General features: G+C 38.0%; 1 protein-coding gene across 8 annotated transcripts in view; it reads left to right on the top strand.

Annotated features, from left to right (window-relative positions):
• Nucleotides 1–19,572, top strand: part of prpf40a (PRP40 pre-mRNA processing factor 40 homolog A) — a 49,627-nt gene that overhangs the window by 1,657 nt on the left and 28,398 nt on the right. For 3 of the 8 annotated variants that reach the window (XM_078403872.1, XM_078403878.1, XM_078403871.1), the window contains exons 2-12: nucleotides 1,405–1,500; nucleotides 4,136–4,213; nucleotides 4,312–4,452; nucleotides 4,577–4,660; nucleotides 4,877–4,894; nucleotides 10,200–10,236; nucleotides 10,779–10,798; nucleotides 12,070–12,147; nucleotides 14,039–14,149; nucleotides 14,426–14,546; nucleotides 16,254–16,281. In XM_078403872.1, the coding sequence (XP_078259998.1) occupies nucleotides 1,492–1,500; nucleotides 4,136–4,213; nucleotides 4,312–4,452; nucleotides 4,577–4,660; nucleotides 4,877–4,894; nucleotides 10,200–10,236; nucleotides 10,779–10,798; nucleotides 12,070–12,147; nucleotides 14,039–14,149; nucleotides 14,426–14,546; nucleotides 16,254–16,281 (725 nt within the window). In that variant the 5' untranslated portion in view covers nucleotides 1,405–1,491. The remainder of the gene's footprint in view (nucleotides 1–1,404; nucleotides 1,501–4,135; nucleotides 4,214–4,311; nucleotides 4,453–4,576; nucleotides 4,661–4,876; nucleotides 4,895–10,199; nucleotides 10,237–10,778; nucleotides 10,799–12,069; nucleotides 12,148–14,038; nucleotides 14,150–14,425; nucleotides 14,547–16,253; nucleotides 16,282–19,572) is intronic. The other 5 variants (XM_078403873.1, XM_078403876.1, XM_078403874.1 and 2 more) reach the window with 5 other exon arrangements.

The following is a 19,572-nucleotide window of genomic DNA, read 5'->3' on the forward strand; positions in this document are numbered from 1 at the left end:
TACAGACTTGTCAACAGCTTCAAGATGTATTCTTAAATGATCTCTTACTTAGTTTAAATCAGCGGTTCCTTAGTTCATTTATAGCAAAGATCAACATATTATTAGGGCTGAATGTTTTCTTTCCATGTGATTTTTATACAATTCTATGATTTAATTGAACAAAATGTTCGATATGCTGCTGAATATCTTATATCCATATACAAGATCATCTGCAAAGATGACTAATTTGTATTAAATTCCTGAATCCAAGTCACAAGTATAAAATGCAAAGTGTTTATTTGACTTATCATGGGGTGTCCATCTCAGTAATCATCTAAGCTATCTTGACATGATATTGCATTCTACCTTTTCCCCAATATTCTTTTACTGTCAATACCTAAAATTCAACATCACTTTGACACTAATCAATAGCTGGTTAAGGGCATTGTTTTCATTGACTTCTGGAAATGTATGTATACCTTTGCAAGGGCTTCTATAGCCATTTAAAGTGTAGGTTCTTTAAATCGTGGAGGTGGTGGATTAGTCATGATCTTTCACTTAAGATTTTCTTGGAAATGTAATTTTCAATTATTTTACTCATCTTAAAAGTAGGTAGATGGTATTGCTGATTTGTTGCTGTTTTTGAAAAGAACCATATTTTGTTGACAATCTCCTCAAAGCTCACTTTTAGTTTCTAATGTTCTTGAAGCTCTCCCATAGTTGGGTAATATTCTTGGAGTGAGCGCTGGTGTGTCATACCCACTCATCATCCACATGAAACATTCCCTCATCTGGATATAAATAACCGAGAGCAGAGTATCTCCATCCCTCCACCCCACTGGTAAAAATCTGATCTGGGCGTTTAGATTTGGTAAACAATTTGACCTCTCTTCCCTTTGTGCACTAAATGGATCTGACCAAGATTCCCACAAAACTGAAGCAAAATATCTTTCTCAGTCTCACAGCCCAGTTTAGATAAAATGTATTCACCATTTATGATTTTTTTTATTTGTGTGCTTGGTTTTAGTGATTAGTGTGCTAAAGTTTGGTGATTACTGTATTTGCAGTACCAAATCTCTGCTTTTACAGTTCCTAGTTTTTTCCCCTAAAATATATATTTTTTGTTCACATTCGTCTTCATTTTGCTGTGTTCAATCTACTGCCACTGTTTTGCACCTTGGTGATTGGGTAACACAATTTACTGTCCCTCTAAATTTAATGATGTGATATATAGAGTTTTCTACTTGTTTTTGGAATTCTGGTCTAGGATTTATTGTTTCATTGTTTAATCCGACTAAAACTTCCATCTTATTTATATCCTTCGTATTTCTCTAACTTTAAAGAGGATGGATGGAAAATGTGAATTGTTATGTAAACCTGGGTAAATTGCATCCTCACATGGTCTCTTAATTCTGGCACATTTAGGTGGCAGCCTTTTTGTCCACAGATACCTGCTCTTCGGAAGGCCCAAGTGAAATTGTATAGAGAACCCAAATACGTGCAATAAAAAATATGTCTGAAGTAAGAGAGCTCATTGCTTAATTCTTTTCTATGGCACAGGTTGTACACTAAGGTTGTGGTTGAGGTTTAATATAGCGAGTTACGTACTGACTGGCTAAATGGATTGCTCTGATTTTGTGCACATTCTAATGATCTGTAATGCCCTATTTGTTTAGCAAGTAAGCATATTTTGTTTAGTTAGACTGCACTGATATGCAATTACGAATTTAAGACTTTTAGACTTATTTATATTTGGATTTGCTGGGTCTAATGCAGGGATCTTCTAGGAGGAATTTCCTGAATCTCCGGTTCTTGTATGCTTGGTGAGACCCTGCTTTGCACAGGGCAAACTTACAAATATTATGGCATCCATTTGAGCCAGGTCCTTACGTTTCCATTTGACATTTGCATACTTTCAAAACTTATTGTAAATAATTGTTTTTTATTTTCTTTCATATTTTCCAAAAACACAAGAAAGGACACAAATAATGCCAATCATTCGGGTTGACTCAATTAATTCAACGTGTCCATTACTTAAAACTTCCTTCCTTCCCTCTTGATGAATGAATGGAGCCATAGAACCTGGTTCAATGAGTTGTTTTCTAGCAGTTATCCGGGAATATTTGCGGAAATCTGGCACGCAGAAATTCTGAAATTCCTGGCTGTTATGGGACGCGAAATGCAGGCTATTGTTTTGGTAGCAGGGCTGTTACAAAAAATAAAAACAAAGGAGTAAAATCCTTTGGGTTTGGCCTTGCAATTGGAGTCATTATTAAGTAATTGTTACCAGAGCAAAAAATACTGTTGTATTTATATATTTTTGGTTAGTGCTATTGATGGTTATAGATTTATGCTTAATGAACGTCTAGTCCTTTTCAACACCATTCTGAATTTGCGTGATGCAAGAGTACTTAAATGGGACACTGAGCAAAAAGCAGAAACATTAGAAAGCCTCTAAGCATTTAAAGGTCTTAATTGATATACTTCATGAGGAAAAACAAGTTTTAGTATGGAATTTTTTCGTTTTTATTCCTCCTTGGTATCGTGAGACTCAGAAGAAAAATCTACAATGATTTGATTTTCAACAGGTTCATAACTGTAGACTGCCAAATATTAAGTTCCAATCTCCAAATAATAAAGATATATGGATTGAAAGTTTGTAACTGTTCCTATAAATATGGGTTACTGCATTGCACTGCCTTGTACTGTTTTTTTTAAATTATTCTGATCCATGAGCTCAGAAATAGGATGTGGTGTTACATTAAAGGATATTCTGCAAATGCTAGAAATTTGGAATGAAAACAAAATATGCTGGAACTGCCAAGTCATTTACCATTGTTGCTTAACCTGGTGGTGTATTTTTTCCATTTAAAAATTTTATTTTCAATATTATTACATTGCGACATTTATAGACCGTGAATATTGATGCAGTGGAAACTTGGAGCTATGCTGAATTGATTTGGTCACCTATCTATGGAAAATATATTTTTCCATCCGTGTCCCAATCAGTCAAACCTGCTTTCGATGATTTAGTTTTTGAGTAAGAGCAGACAAGTTTCTCAGCAAGCATCCTCGCGATTTGTACAATGTGAAAACAAAAGCTTACTCATCCAGTAATGTGTTCACATCACTGCCATGCTCGTTTTGTTCGTTTTTGTGAAATGTTAAACAGACATCTGATTTAGTCTTTTTCTATGCTGCACAGTCCATGGAAAACAATGTTTGAATTTTGTATGGTTTGATAAGTAGGATCTGTATTGATAAAGATATAATTTGCTCTTCATTTCTAAAGAAAAAGCTGAATTGTAATGTGTACCATTTGTTGAACCTGTTTGAACTAGATATTATGGATAAGGAGAGGGCTTGGATCCTCCATCTCTTTTCCTTCAAAATTTTGAAATCTTACCTATTTGGACCTCTTAAAGTCCAGTTGGAATTTCATTCCAAGATCATACCATCAAAGTGACAGAGGTCCAGTTTACCTCTGATAAAGCTCTTGATTCCAGGTCCCAAAATATTTTTTCAATAAACTGCCATTTGCAAAAATCTTTGAGTAGAGATGTTATACAATAAGTCCAGGAAATAGTTTATTTCTGCATTGTTAGATAAATCAGTTGCAGATGCATTAAAGAATGATTGATCTTATGCAAAGATTGGCAACTTCAGTTGCACATAATTTTGAAATCTACAGCACTGATATTCATTGCTCAAATGTTAATAAGGCAAGGGGATCATGCTTCATAACAAACCGCGCATTATTACGAATAGCAATTTTTATTTCCAATCATGTTTGGACAATCTTGCATTTCTCGCACTAGTTGAACACCTTGCAAAATATCATTACACCTGCTGCACAAGTTGTCTTCTGGTCTAAGTCACGCCAGTCATCCGATCGCCATTCTGGATTATGTTAAAATACATTAGTGTTGTAGCCTGATCGCACTAAGAATAATGAGCATTTTGGCTTACTGTGTCAGGGACCACAGAAGCAGCTAATTTATGAGCATCACGCAAACAATACAACATAATCAAACACATTCCACTGAATCCGATTTAAAATATTTTGGTGACATGCAGTCTGTGGCTTTCAAGTCATACCATATTGATTGGTTTACGCACAAATGTGCATTATTGATCTTGTTTTGTTTTATATCAGTCAACATCAGATACATCAAATGGTCCAGGACAACCAGCATCTTTTGGAAATGCCCCTCCCATGATTCCACCACCATTTGTAAGTATTGATGCAAGGTGGTGTTAGCTGCAGGTGTTTCACTCTTTACTTTTATTTTGTAATGTTAATGATGAAAATATCCATGCTTTTCTCTTAAGATGGGACCGCCAGGTATGCCACCACCTTTTCCACCCATGGGCATGCCACCTATTGGCCAGAGACCACCGAATTTGCCACCTTTGCCACCGGTTATGATGCCACCAATGATTCCTCCAATGGGTGGACCACCAATGGGACAGGTACCTTTTTGTGGCACACTGAATCATCCAATTTTGTGTTCTGGTTGGTCTGCAAATTCGTACATTCTTTTGGCCTAAAATATAAATGTTTTAATCATTTTATCTATTTTATTATATTCTGAAGATGCCAGCAATGATGCCCCCTCTGATGGCAGGAATGATGATGTCTCGTATGCCAGCTGCCCCCATACAAGCAAGTGCACCTCCGGTAAAACATCTTTGTTTTTGTGGTATTTGTTAATACCCTTAAATATAACGACATAGGAGCAGGTTTTTTTTGTCTCCATTCCATTACAACTCCCTCTCTTAGTTGTATACTTTTTCGCAGAACACCTGAGCCAACTTGTTAAAGTATTAAGTGAAATTACACTAAATATAGTTTGGCCATAGATTCATCTGACTCTTTGCAAATTTTTTTTTGCAGAAACAGTACATCTTCAGGGTACGTTTAAATGGGTGCGAAAAGATTTGGAACCATGGTTGGCGATAGCAATGCTTGGAGGCATTGTGCAAATGCCCTGAGTGACAGCTTCCCACTAATATTATTTCAATATTCGTTGACCCATAATGTCAAGATCTTCAGCTGAGTCCACTAAAAATAGCATATTCTAGTCTTAATCTGTTTTAGCTATTGTGTATATTTCAAATAAGAGAATTTATTTTTTGCATGGTTTGTGCAGCATATTTAACAAAACTGCAACTTTGCTCTCTATCATACGCCTCATCTTGTTTCGCTAACTTAAATTTATGAGAAATATGCAATATAAAACTAGCCAGAAAGCAAAATCAAAACTGCAAGTCACGGAAATATGAAATAAAGACAGAAATTGTTGGAAACTCTCATCAGGTTAGGCAACATCAGTTGCATCAGTTGATTTTTTTTCAAGTTGATACCCTTTCATAAAAATGATCAGGAATTCTGTTGAAAGGTTATCGCTCTGAAATATTAAATCTGCTCCACTTTCCAGTGATGTTGGCTATTCTGCTGTATATATCCTGCATTTTCTGCTTTTATTTGAATAAAACTGGTACTTTTGTAACAAGTTCCCGTAGGATGTAAAATCCCACATAACCTTCCTGAGAGTTTTCTATTTATGTGATATTTGCATATTTTATTTCCTTTTGAACCACATTTTAAAAAAAGATTGATTAATGCTGTGTGCTTATTTTTCGTTCTGCTCATTGTGCTCATTGAATTTTTTTTAAATGAATTACGGACTATTTCATTTACTCATCAGCTAATCAATCAGTTAATGTTTGGAGTTCTCCTGGTTAAATTGAAAACAGAAATTACATCTTGGATGGTGTGGCATTCCCTTTTTTGCTGTACCTAGGTTATTTGCAATTGCACAAAATGTGATTCTGCAAACTATTTGAGTGCTGTGAGTTCAGTGTTGTGTGCATCAATGCACATTTGTTATGTGAGCTGCCCAAACTGCCTTCTTGGTGAGGGACATTAGCATGTGTGCGGGTAAGACCTGCTTCACAAAACCATACTGAGCAACCCTATTGTCTTTTGTAACTTGTATATTTGTTAACTGACAAAAATGATTTTAAAATTTAAATCTATTTTGCTCCACTTTTGGTACGTAAATCATCTATTACCGGATGATAATTGTTCATCATTGATATCTCCTGGATATTGCTTCAAATTGGCACGTGTTTGTTGCTTTCTCAACTACTATAAAGCTGTAAATATTTATAGAAAGTGGTGTGGCACATGCTGAGAGACTTTGGCATACCTTTGCTCAAAATCTTTATTTAGAAATATAGATAAAATAGAATGTATTCCTCTTGAAGTATGGCATGAATTGGAAAGATCAACGAAGGCAGGCTGAGCAAGGTAGTGGACGAGGGGATGAAGGGACATCAGCAGGAAGCTATGTCCATCTAAGGTGCTCAAGGTACAGTTTTCAGTTGGAACGATGCACTAGACATTGCCACTTCAGTATGAATATCCTCGGTATAAACTGCGACTTCTGATGCAACCTCAGAGTAATATAAGGACTATGTTGCAAATTGCTTTCAGAGTGCCCACCAGCTTTTATCTCCTTGGATTGTCTGAGCTGGAAATTTTTGCACCATCCCAAAGTCTGCATCAACTTTGTATTGTGGTGGACACTAACACTATATTCAAAGCTTTTTTGAAACATTTTGCTCTCCAGGCGGAGAGCAGCAGGCAGAGGAACCATGTGGTTTCACCAGGAACATAGGCTTCCCTGTTGTTCAGGTGACATCCACTCTCAGGTGTACAGTAGCCTAGAATCTACCTGATGTGCAACCACACACAACACATCACAATGGTCAGTGATAGGTGTCAGGCTTCCTGGTGGTGGTCTGGGTGCTTTTTGCTCCATCATCTACATTTGGATCGCAGATCAAATCAAATTAGATGGCAACAAAGCGACGAAGGTGATCGGTGGAAAACATGGCTCATGACTGTTGCACGTCTCCATGCAAGTGGGAAACACGCATGCAACAAATGTAACAGAATACATCAGTGCCATGTTGAGATAATCCTTTTGCTGTCTGGACTATTCTGGAGGACACCTGCAGAACTCCGTAGCGCAAATGTCACAGATTGTCGTAGTCTGATGCATGTGGCACAACATTACTGCCATAAGTGCTCAGACCTTGCCATCAGCTCCAAGGTGTACAGCTGTGGAGCAGGAGAAGGAAGAAAAAGAATAAGAAGAAAAGGAGGAAGAGTAAAGGATGATGCAACTTAAAGGGACCTTTACTAATCAGCAAGTCTGTGAATCTGATTGCGATACCAGAAAACATGACTCCAATGCTCCATTCACCAACAATGCTTCTGTTGCTGCGAGCCACAATGTATGCTTGGCCACAACATACAAATAAAACCAACACAAAATAAATACCTAATCAAATTTTAAAATAAAAGCTTGCCAAATGGCATAAAAATGTTAGTAACTAATCTTTTGCATTCCCATAATGCTTGTCCGTGTGTCATGTGTTGTCGTACAGCTTTGCCGTGGGTTGAAAGTTGCCGACATTCTGTTGAGATTGCAAATAACCCTGAAGGAGGATGTCAAGCAGTACTGGGCAAAAGTCTGTGTTTGGACTGCTGTCTCTTAGGAGCGGGCAGCAGCAGCATACGGCCTGGCCGCATGATTGGCAACATTAAAGGATATTGGTGCAGTGTCATTGGTAGGGTTGCGCCTTCTATTGTCCGTTGAGAAAGAGAAAATTAGATTTGTGATTCTTGAAGCTGGAGTCATTGCCCTTGACGGTGTTTCAGCAATCCTAGCACTCTGTTGAAGGACAGATTACTAGATTGTTTTGATGCTCAGCAAATTCATCTGGTAATCAGATTTTTGCACAGAGGCATTCTGAACTCGTATGTCAGAAACCCTAAGCTTCCACGGCAACACCACATGTGTGACTTCTGCTGCAATGTATACAAGACATCAGCCATAAAAAGGCTGAATATTAGTTGGGCCCACAAGTGTAATGGAGTTGCTTACCACTTCCGCACTGGAAAGGATAGGCTCCAAACTCTGTGCAAAGCCTTTGCAAGGTTGGTGCTGGACTCTTCCATGTTCCTTGACAGTGCACTTAGGCTTTCTGGCTGACCTGGCAATGGACATAATGTTTTATTACATGTATCTCTCAGCCACCAACTTTAGGCTCATTTGAGTTCTCTGCACCATACCTTTTGTGCATCATCTGGGAACTGGGAGCCAAGCTATTGTTTTCCTATGCCCCGCCTGATCTCCATTTGTTTGGTGTCTCATCGTGTGTAGAGGCATCGATCTCTGAACAAACATCCAGATTACCTGCAATGCTAATATTTAAGTGCTGTGTATATTAACTATTAACCTCACTGCCTTATTCTTGCACAAATATATACTTCAATATTTAAAAGCTAAGGTCTACTTATGAGAAAAATGTTAACACTAAGATGAATGCTTAGACCAGCTTTAGTTTGTAAATCAAAGACTGGATTGAGGGATGAGAGAGATTGTGGAGGGGGAGTGGGTATGACGATACTGCCATCCTTGTGTTCAGTTGTGTCATTTGTCATGATTTCGATAATCACTGTAATTACTTTAGTAATTCTCTTTTAGGGTTAGTGTGGTTCAGCAGCCACTGTTGCATATGCTTCATTGTGGCCTACGGGAGAGAGCAATTGTGTTATTGAGCACCATGCAATGTGTGTTGGTTGATGTCTGTTGGGCTCAATAGCTAAGTGGATGCATGTGTTTGCAAAACATGAATGTGATTTATGAATGTTGATCTGCGAATTATTTGTAAGTGAGTGATGGGGGTGTGGTGTATTGAGCAGTGTCTTGACAACAGTCATGCCATTAATTAAGGTGATGGTATTTATACATATGTTGGTTGACCTTGATATCATAATGACTTCATTGAACTAACTCCACATTTCGGTCTTCAGGGCTAAACACTTGGCAATGGCAGCCTCGATCAGCTTCTCCCATTGCCATTGGATTGTGCTTGGAAGGGTTCCACATTTCTTTATGAAATCACATTCCCTTTGCAGATTCTTTCCATTCCCCCCACACCCCCAGTCATTTGTGGGGCTTTTCCATCTCCCAGTCTCCAATATCCATTGTTCAGCTCCCTTTGCATATCAATGATCCCCTCCACTATTCCTATTGCCAGCCTCCTCTCCTCCCATCCCCTCTCTGATTTCCCATGAACATCCCCAAACTGGATGCCGCCTCCATCACATATTTATCTTGCTGGTCTCTGTATTCTCCTATCTCTCCATTTCTGTTTCGTCTATTCTTCAATGTCCCCAGTCTTCTTGCCTGATTCCCTTACCTCACTTTCTTTTTGTCATTTTTTCATGCACGCACACCGTCTCTTTTGTCCATTTCCTCTCTTCCCAACATCTCCCCTTTTTTTTGTCCTTTTCCAGTCTCTCGACTGTTTCACCCCTCCTTGGTCATCGCTCTTGCCTGTTCCCACTCCCTCCCCCACTCTTGCCCATTTTGTCCCGCCAACCCAACCCAACCCAAACTCTTGCTGTTTTTCTCTTCCCTCTAGCTGGTTTCTTTCCTCAATCCCACACTCTCCACTCCCTCCACCTCTTGCCAGACTTTACCACCTTGCTTACTTTTTCCCAATTCCCTTGATTCATTCTTTTTTCTTATCAACTCACTTGCCATACTCTCTCTCATTAAGCCATCCCTCTTTCACGATAAATTTCTCCCTGCAACCTTACTGGTTTGCGCATTTACCTTCTAATTTGACTAGATTGCCTGACAACCTCCCTACAGCCCACCCACTCTCATCAGCTTCGTTCTTTCTCTTCTGCCTGAATTCTTCTAGCTTCTTTTTCTATTTTTATCTTGTTTTCTCATTTCTTGTCTTGGTCTCCTGCTCTTCCTCTCTTTGAATTAGGTAATACACTTCCCTTTGATCATCACTTCCTCGTCACATTACTGGTTTTCATTTTTAACGAATATCATTACTTTGGACTGTACAATGCTCCTTGAATTGTCTCTCATGTAGTTGTTTCTTTTTCTTCCACTTATTCAACAGCATAGTTTCCCTTTCCTTTTTTAGTCAGGTCTCAGTACTTCCATTTTCTTTTTCGCCAGCATACTTATCATTTTTCATCTTTTTGTCTTTATCTTTTGTGAGGATACAACACTATAAATTGACATAATTGTACAATATGTTATTGGTTGTTATAAAGTTGTTATGAATGCAGTTTATATAATTTTGATATTAATATATGGCTTTTATTTCAACAGCCAGGAGTAAGCACCACGGTGGCAGAAGTACCAACAGGCAAGTGCTCTTATTTTAATCTCCTGTGAAAGCTATATGTATATGTAAAAAGTTATATGTAATATTTCATGTCAAAAGATGGCTTCTCATAGTCCAACATTAGAATAATTTAGAATGATTATTTCAAGGAAATTGAAGCAAAAAATGTGTTTTTGAACAGAACACAATAATTTATCTGGTTAAAATAAAATCTATAGAAGAAAATTAAACCAAATAATTTATTAAGTTGTTATATTAGCTCCTATTGTACAAACATCATCCTAACTTGAAATCTGAAGAAACTTTATTACTTTTGTAGTTCATAGATCAGGGATAATGTTCTATTTAAGTATATTATAGTAATCACTGGAAAGCTTTTCTACACTAATTCCCCTTGCACATGAGCTTGCATGCAAGAGAATGCTATTAGAATAATTATACTGAAGATGCTTTATGTTAAACTATTTAAACATAAATCACATATTAAACTTGTTTCCTCATAACATTATAAAATGTTTCTCCTATTCAATCATTTTGATGCATTTTATTTAATATTTTTCCAGCTCCAACCACTATTGTTCAGGTAAGTTGTAATACATCTGTTTTGTCCAACCCAAATTAAATTCTCTGTTGGTTCCTGATTTCTTTCATGCTCTTCAAAAGCATTAACCACTTTATTTATTCACAAAATGCTGGAGTAACTCAGCAGGTCAGGTAGCATCTCGGGAGAGCAGGAATGGGTGACGTTTTGGGTCGAGACCCTTCTTCCTGAAGAACGGTCTCGACCCGAAACGTCACCCATTCCTGCTCTCCCGAGATGCTGCCTGACCTGCTGAGTTACTCCAGCATTTTGTGAATAAATCGATTTGTACCAGCATCTGCAGTTATTTTCTTATATTTTAACCACTTTATTGTTGTTCCTGAATTAACATTACATGTTTTAATGGTTTACAAACAATTTGGATAAAGCTGTAAATTTTCTATAAAATTTAAATTATGCTTCCAATTGATTTTAATCAACTTAGTATGTGGGAAATATTTCTATCATAAGATGTTTATTTGTAATCAAATATTCTCTGATGCTTCATTCATATTGCAATTTCACTGCAAGATCTGCATCATTAAAAAAAAATCTATTCATCCCTGGTATGGCAGAGCAATATTTTTTTATATTCTTGCAGAGAAGCATTAGTACATGTGCTGTGCATTGTGTGGCACTATGCTCATAAGACGATGCATCCTCTAATTTATTGCTTGCTACATTGCTGGAGATCTGGTTACAGTATATTCTCGGTGATACTGCTTAAAAACATAATTTTGATACCACTCCCTTTTTTGTTGATAGCTTTACATAGGTTAATGTTGTCACCATTTTCCTTTATTTTGTGAAGATGCTTCCAAGGCAATATTTCTATTTTTTTTTTTAATGAAAGAATTAACGTGAAGAACAGGTTACTGACTTTGTGCTTTTGATTTAATTGTCTTTATTGTTTACAAATATTGAATATAATATTGAAGTATTTGGAGTTTAGGGAGATCAAAAGAAATGTCCATGACTAAATTAATTTATCCTTTTGCTCATGTTTTTTTCTTAATGTTAAGTTTGAGTTTTTATTTGTTGAAACAAGGAACTGCAGATGCTGGTTTACCAAGGAAAGACTCAAAATTCAGGAGCAACTCAGTGGTCTGGCAGCATCCCTGGAGAATATTGTTTAGTGACGATTCAGATCGGGACCTTCCAGACCCGAAACGTCACCTATCCATATTATCTAGAGATGCTGCCTGATCCGCTGAGTTACTCCAGCATTTTAGTTTTTATTTGTTCTGAAAACCTAAGGATCTGATGTTTTTCAGGCTGCAAATCCCCCAAGTTCTGGTGGTCAACAGATTACAGCTACAAATGAATCATCAGGCGAAGAGCAGCCTAAGAAGGTATCAAGCTGTGAATACATCCGTTTAAGTTTTAATGTAGAGTTGAAATAATAATAATAATAATAAACATTTATTTTATATAGCGCTTTTCCAAGTGCTCAAAGACGCTTTACAAAACAGTCATGACATAAAAACAAACAGACGAACTGTCCTGACGGAGAAGCGGCGAACAAATAGCGCCAGCGTTCTCTCACGTCAGGGTCCGGCAGTAGGCAATAAAGAACACAAGACACACAATTACAATTTTTAACACAAACAGCCATCACAGTGATTGCTCCAGGCACACCCTCACTGTGATGGAGGCAAAGAAAAGTCTTATCTCCTCATTCTTCTCCCGTGGTGCCATGAGGCGATCGATAAGAGTTGAAATTTTGAAGAAAAGAACACAGATTTGGTTATTGTAGTTTTTCTTTTGAAATTTAGGTAAATTAATTGAACAGTAAATTGGGCGAGAAATTGGGTTAAAAATAACGTATATCGTTTATATATTTTAAGCACTTGATGTTCTAAAAGTGTTTACAGTCAGTAAATTGCTTTTCTAGCGTCAATTCCATTGAGGGATAAACGTCAAATAAGACATAATTTGTGTTAAGCATGAGGCAGGTGGTGAGAGAACCAATATGAGGAGAAAAAACTTACTTGTGTGATACAAACAACTTGTCCCAGATGCACCAATGGCCTTGCATTGCCTTTTTTGTGACGGTGACAAGATCCTATCTAAACTTTGTGGTGCTAATACTGTGTAAAGTGAGATGGATTCAGAAACAGATCTAGCAACTCTTTAGTAGGCACGAGGGTCTGCAGGTGCTGCTTTACAAAAAAAAGACACTGCTGGAGTAACTCAGCAGGTCAGGCAGCATCTCTGGAGAACAAGGATAGGTGACGTTTCGGGTCGAGATCTTTCTTCAGACTGATTGTGTGCGGGAAAGATGGTGAAGAGGTGGGGCAGGACAGGACAAAGCCTGATTTGTGTAGTTTGATATATAATTGTGATTGATATATTTATCCTTGCAGTGAATCAGGAGGATTTTTCAGAGACAGCTAGGTAGTATTTTTCAAAGAAAGACATCAACTCAGTGGATCAGGCAGCATTTCCATACAACATGGATAGTTGATGTTTCAGCTTGGGACCCTTCTTTTGATTTTTCCATTGGCTTGCGTTACTCTTCTACACTGTCTTAAGAATAATAAGGCAAAAGCACGCGAATTAGACAACATATTTGGTGTAGCAATTATCTATTGTCTGGCTTACTTTACTCATTTGTATTTTCTCTTGTAGTTTACAAATTTACAGTGACTTTGAAAAATCAAGTTTGCTATATGTTTAGGAAAGAATGCAGATGCTGGTTTAAATGGAAGGTAGGCACAAAATGCTGGAGTAACTCAGCGGGACAGGCAGAATCTCTGGAGAGAAGGAATGGGTGACGTTTTGGGTCGAGACTGATGCCAGGGGAGTGGGCGGGACAGAGATAGGATGTAGTCGGAGACGGTAAGACTGGTGGGAGAACTGGAAACCGGGAGGGGATGGAGAGAGTGAGAGAAAGCAAGGGCTATTTGAAGTTAGAGAAGTCAATGTTCATCCCTCTGGGGTGTAAGCTACCCAAGTGAAATATGAGGTGCTGTTCCTCCAATTTGTGCTGAGCCTCACTCTGACAATGGTGGAGGCCCATGACAGAAAGGTCAGATTGGGATGGGAAGGGGTTAAAGTGCTGAGCAACCGGGAGATCAGGTAGGTTTAGGCAAACTGAGCAGAGGTGTTCAACGAAACGATTTGCCGAGCCTGCGCTTGGTCTGGCCGATGTACTGAAGTTGACACTTGGAACCGTGATGAGGTTGGAGGAGGTGTTACTGCATTTATATACATTAATATTTTTATATTGCTTCCTTTCAGAAGTCCATTTGGACTGAACACAAATCTCCAGATGGGCGGACCTATTTCTATAACTCTGAAACGAAACAGTCCACGTGGGAGAAGCCAGATGAGTTGAAGTCACATGCAGAGGTGTGAACTAACAGCTTGGATATATAACAAAAATGGGAAGTTGAGCCTGCAATGTAAATTTTGAATAAACATTATCTTTGCATGTTCAGTGTTGAAATAATCTTCTGCAGGGTTTCCCTCTAACCTCATTAGATTTTAATGAAAATATAATATAATGAGTAAAATGTGTTCGGACAGGTATTGAGTTTTTTATTACATAGTGGCAACCTTCTTCTGTAAAATTATATGACAGTCCATTATACAAGGTATTAATGCAAGCTTTTTTTAAATTTCAAGCAACTGCTGTCACAATGTCCATGGAAAGAATACAAGTCTGACACAGGGAAGCCCTATTATTATAATTCTCAAACAAAAGAATCTCGATGGACTAAACCTAAAGAATTGGAAGAACTGGAAGGTAAACGAGTAATAGTTTCCACTAAAGCGGCACAATGTTTAAAGGCCATCTCTTTAAACATTTTCCACTGAATTCTGTTTTACTTCAAACTATAATGGTTGTAGAAGTGATTAATGCAAAAGCAATGAAATTCCTTTGAAATTCTCAATATAGACTGTCAAGACTTTCATTGATTTCTCTCAAAACCCAACTGGACATCAAAGGATGTGGTGATAATTTTGGAAAATGACCCTGAGTAATAAATGCTGGAGTGAGCTTGAAAAGTAAATGGCCTATTCCTTCTCTTGCTTCCTATGTTATTTTCTATGGAGCAATCCTTAATCTGCATTTCCCTTCTCCAACATAGAGGATAGACTGCTTTGTGAGAAGTGAGTAATGGTGTGTTGCCTGGAAGCAGTGATAGACAAAATGATCTATTGAATTAGATATATTGTGTTGTACTTGGGGATAATTGATCTATCCTAGTGAGGGGACTTCTGCTTCAGTTAAAGCAGAGAAAAACCTCCTGATTGTGTGAATCTTGGTTTCTGGTCACTAGCCTCTTTGTATCCATGAACGTCCTTTGCCTGAGATTCATAGGCCTTGAGTTTGTATCCTTTAGAACATTTTTCTGTGGATTTCATATTTTATCACTCATTGATTTCTCAGATGTAAAAATGCCTTCCAAAAATGAGCTTCTTTTAATTTTCTAGATTTTTTAATTGTTGTCAAATAATACTGGGGCAATTAGGAGTTGAAGCTATCAGTTTGTAAATAGGGCTTGTTTAGTTCTGTGGAACGTCCAGCTTCTGTGCAATAGGGAAGCTATTTTGATGGTCTTGTATTCAGCAGTGAGGGTCTTCCTCCTGTTAAGGAACTGATTTTTGAAATGTAAAGTTGAGCTTTAGTAATTTAAATCGATACTAAATAAGAGTTGAGTTTGGGATACCAATGAAGGTGAATGTAGATACCAATGAACAATGTATGAGCATAGAACATTTGGAGGTAAAGGAATGCCAGGACAGTAATATCACATTGAAATCCCATCTCATGTTATATTTCACATGATAGAATACATTGTGGCTGAAACTGCACATGATGAGATTACAAATAACATTATGTAATCAAATATTTGTCCAAAAAAAATTATTAAAATTTCACAAATCAACTTTTTTGTTTAATTCTTTGTGGTTGCAACATGACTATCTCACAGCTTGTTTAATTAAGAATTATTTTTGCTAATTATGTTATTATTGCTAATTTAAGTTGGGTTATTAGTACGATGAAAATATTTCAAATCACATGGTGTAGAAAAATAACTACAGATGCTGGTACAAATCGAAGGTATCACAAAATGCTGGAGTAACTCAGCAGGTCAGGAAACTCGGCATCTAGGAGAGAGGGAATGGGTGACGTTTTGGGTCGAGACCCGAAACGTCACCCATTCCCTCTCACCTTTCAAATCACATAAGCCCATTCTGAATTTTGAATAATTTATTATGTTAAAATCATCATAAGAAGGTTCTCTGCTCAATGTGAAAGGCTCTTACTGAAGAAGATTTTGTGTTTCATTAAAGCAGGTGCAGCTGGCAATAATTGAAAAGCTTTCATATTTTTGATCAAATATGGTGTAATTTATTCTGTGTGAAGTGATGAGGTTGCTGCCCTTGATAATTTAAAATATTTTTGAATATAAGTTAATCAGGTGCTATTTTTATGTTTCGGCAGAAATGATCAAGGCTGAAGAAGAAAATGGGTATGTTCTACACATTATTACACTTCTCTAAGATTTGAAATTGAATTTTGAATCTTATTTTTGAAAATGTGCAAGGGAGGTAGAATTGGTCTATTGTTAGAATACTTCGAAAACCATATTGGACGGCCTCTTTGATGAATAATTCTATGGGCACACCAGGGGCGCAGCTGGTAGAGCTGCTGCTTCACGGTGCCAGAGACCGAGGTTCGATCCTTACCTCGAGTGCTGTCGTGGAGTTTGCAAATTCTCCCTGTAACCGGATCAGTTTCCTCCGGTGGCCCGATTCATTGCTCATCCCGAGGACATGTGGATTTTGTAGGTTAGTTGGCTAGTGTAAATTGCCCCTAGTGTGTAGGGTGTAGACGTAGTGTGAATGATGATCGATGGTCAGTGTAAACCCGGGTTTGTTTCCATGCTGTATTTCTAAACTAAATATATTAAGGTAATGGATCAAATCATCTGATGTGAAAATACAGTAAAGAAAATTCAAAGCATTCTGATAATTTTTTAGCAATCACTTTTTACTGGGAGTCCACATCACAGAGGATCTGACATGGACAACACACATTGCCGCACTGGTGAGTAAGGCAAGGCAGTGCCTTTACCACCTCAGACAACTCAGGAAATTCAGAGTCTCTCTGAGGATCCTTCAGTGCTTCTACTCTGGGGCTGCAGAAAGTATCTTGTCCGGCAACATCTCAATCTGGTTTGGGAACAGCTCTGCCCAGGACAGGAAGGCTCTGCGGAGAGTAGTGCGTTCGACTGAACGCACTATGGGAACTACACTCGCCCCCTTGCAGGACCTGTACATCAGGAGGTGCAGATCCAGAGCCAGCAACATTATGGGGGACCCCTACCACCCCAGCAACGGACTGTTCAAGCTGCTACGGTCACGCAAACACCTCTGCTGTCACGCTGTGAAAACAGAGAGGATGAGACAGAGTTTCTTCCCACAGGCCATCAGGACTGTTAACTCGTATCACCAGGGACTAATTGACTATTAATTTATTTTTTGTGTTAAAAAAAATTCTATTCTGTTTTGTAGTTTTAGCACAATCCGCAGGCATTGCCACTTTCATTTCACTGCACATCTTGTATATGTATGTGACAAATAAAGTGGACTTGACTTGACTTGACTACTATAGTAATGGGCAGACTTGTCTAAGAAAATCTCCACCCATCATTTGCTGATGAATTGAGGCTTGAACTTGTGCCGCTATGATGATTAGATGCAGATCTCTCAAATTTTTAGGTTTAGGTTTATTATTGTCACATTTACCAAGGTACAGTGAAAAGCTTTGTTTTGCATGCTAACCAATCAGATTAGATAATACGACATACTTTACACTTTAACTCTATAGATACAGCGGTTAAACAGGCCCTTCGGCCCACCGAGTCCGTGCCAACCAGTGGTCACCAATGCACTTGTTTTATCATACACACTAGGGACAATTTACAATTTTACTGAAGCCAATTAACCTACAAACCTGTACATCTTTGGAGATGGGAAGGAAACTGGAGCTTCTGGAGAACACCCACGCAGACAACGTATGAACTCTGTACAGACAGCACCCGTAGTCAAGATTGAACCTGGGTCTCTGGCGCTGTAAGGCAGCAATACATAATCAAGCCAAATTCAAATACAATAGATAGGGCAACGGGGAAGATGCAGAGTGCAGAATATAGTTCTCAGCAAATGAGTTTGGACGGGTGAGTGCCTTGGCACTTTCTGGTTATCGGTGCCCTGGAGAGCAGATTGTGTGACCAGCGATCAAGAGCATGAAAGTCATAATTGCCCTCTTGCCTCTCAACACATTTGCACGCACTCAGAAGTCTATTTTTCAAGCAACAGGCAGGGTCAAATATCGCAATTCCCATCATATAGGTACACAAATAAAAAAATTGCCAGGGTTAATCAAGACACATTTATCTTGGTAGATTTGTTTCTTTATAACTGAAAACTGAAAGCGCATAAGATAACCAAAACAACGGACAAATTTAAACACTTCAGCGTTGGTAATAAAGAAGAAATCTATGCATGTTGCTAGCAAATAAAATAATCCCTTAAATATTTTGTGTACTTCATATGCATCTAACCTTTCAATTCTGACACATTCTTGTACGAGTTTGGTATTTCTATGAGTTTTTGCTGAATAAAGTGACATTGCAAGGTCAGTATAGTGTTTAGGATGATGTCCTGTCTTTGAAATTAACCATGCAGTATACTAAATTTGTGGATATGCATCACTGAGGTTTACAAAATATTATGATGGATTAACTGCTTTGCAGTTTTCAATTTGATAGCATCTGTATTTTTCCCATGTTCGTGCTATTCATTCCCAAGTGGCAAACTCCCATGATATGCTGTGAGATCAAGATAGAAGTTGTAGAATTTTATGTAGTATTCAGAAGGCAAGATGAGGTGGGGACTTTCTTCACAACGGATGTAGCTTGGAAGGATAGCAAAACAAATCAAACATCCTGAGCTATTTCTGTTTTTCCCAAGATATGATTTACTCAGTTACTCAAGCCTTCATGACTGAGGCTGAACAAACCTATTAATTGATTTTAAGTATAGTGACTGCAACCAAGAGATGGAATTAAGTTGGAATAATCTCAATGCAGAAATATGGTAGCCAAAATTATAAAACATAATTTTGTGGTGTTTGCAGCTGGTAAGAAATGTTTGAAGCTAGCAAGTAAGAATTTCATTGTTCTGTTTCGGATATATGACAATAAAACGATCTTGCCTCTTGGCTATCATTTAAAAAACCTTGCCCGCAAATGTGGCACTCGCAAGCATGATTTATGATCTGGTTTCAATGTGTTATTCAAGAAATCACGCATACCTGTCAACTAATACACCGAAGATAGACACAAAATGCAGGAGTAACTCAACGGATCAGGCAGCATCTCTGGAGAAAAGGAACAGGTGACATTTTGGGTCGAGATCCTTCAGACCCGAACCTGAATCTCGACCCGAAACATCGTCTTTTCCTTTTCTCTAGAGATATCGCCTGTTCCGCTGAGGTACTCCAGCATTTTGTGTCCATCTTCAGTGTAAACCAGCATCTGCAATTCCTTCCTATACATTAATACACCCCCCAATTCAGTTCTTCACAGGCAAATAAGGCCAAGGTGACCAATACAATCTTCACAGTGAAAAGATTTTAAATGCAGATGAATGCTTTCATTACATATTCCATAGAGTTTTACTTTGTTTTACTTTTATTGTATAAAATTATCAAATATTGCATTTTAGAAATGTTTAGCATTTTAATATTTTTTAGA

Source organism: Rhinoraja longicauda, chromosome 8 (assembly GCF_053455715.1).
Source record: "Rhinoraja longicauda isolate Sanriku21f chromosome 8, sRhiLon1.1, whole genome shotgun sequence".
NCBI classification, from domain to species: domain Eukaryota; kingdom Metazoa; phylum Chordata; class Chondrichthyes; order Rajiformes; family Arhynchobatidae; genus Rhinoraja; species Rhinoraja longicauda.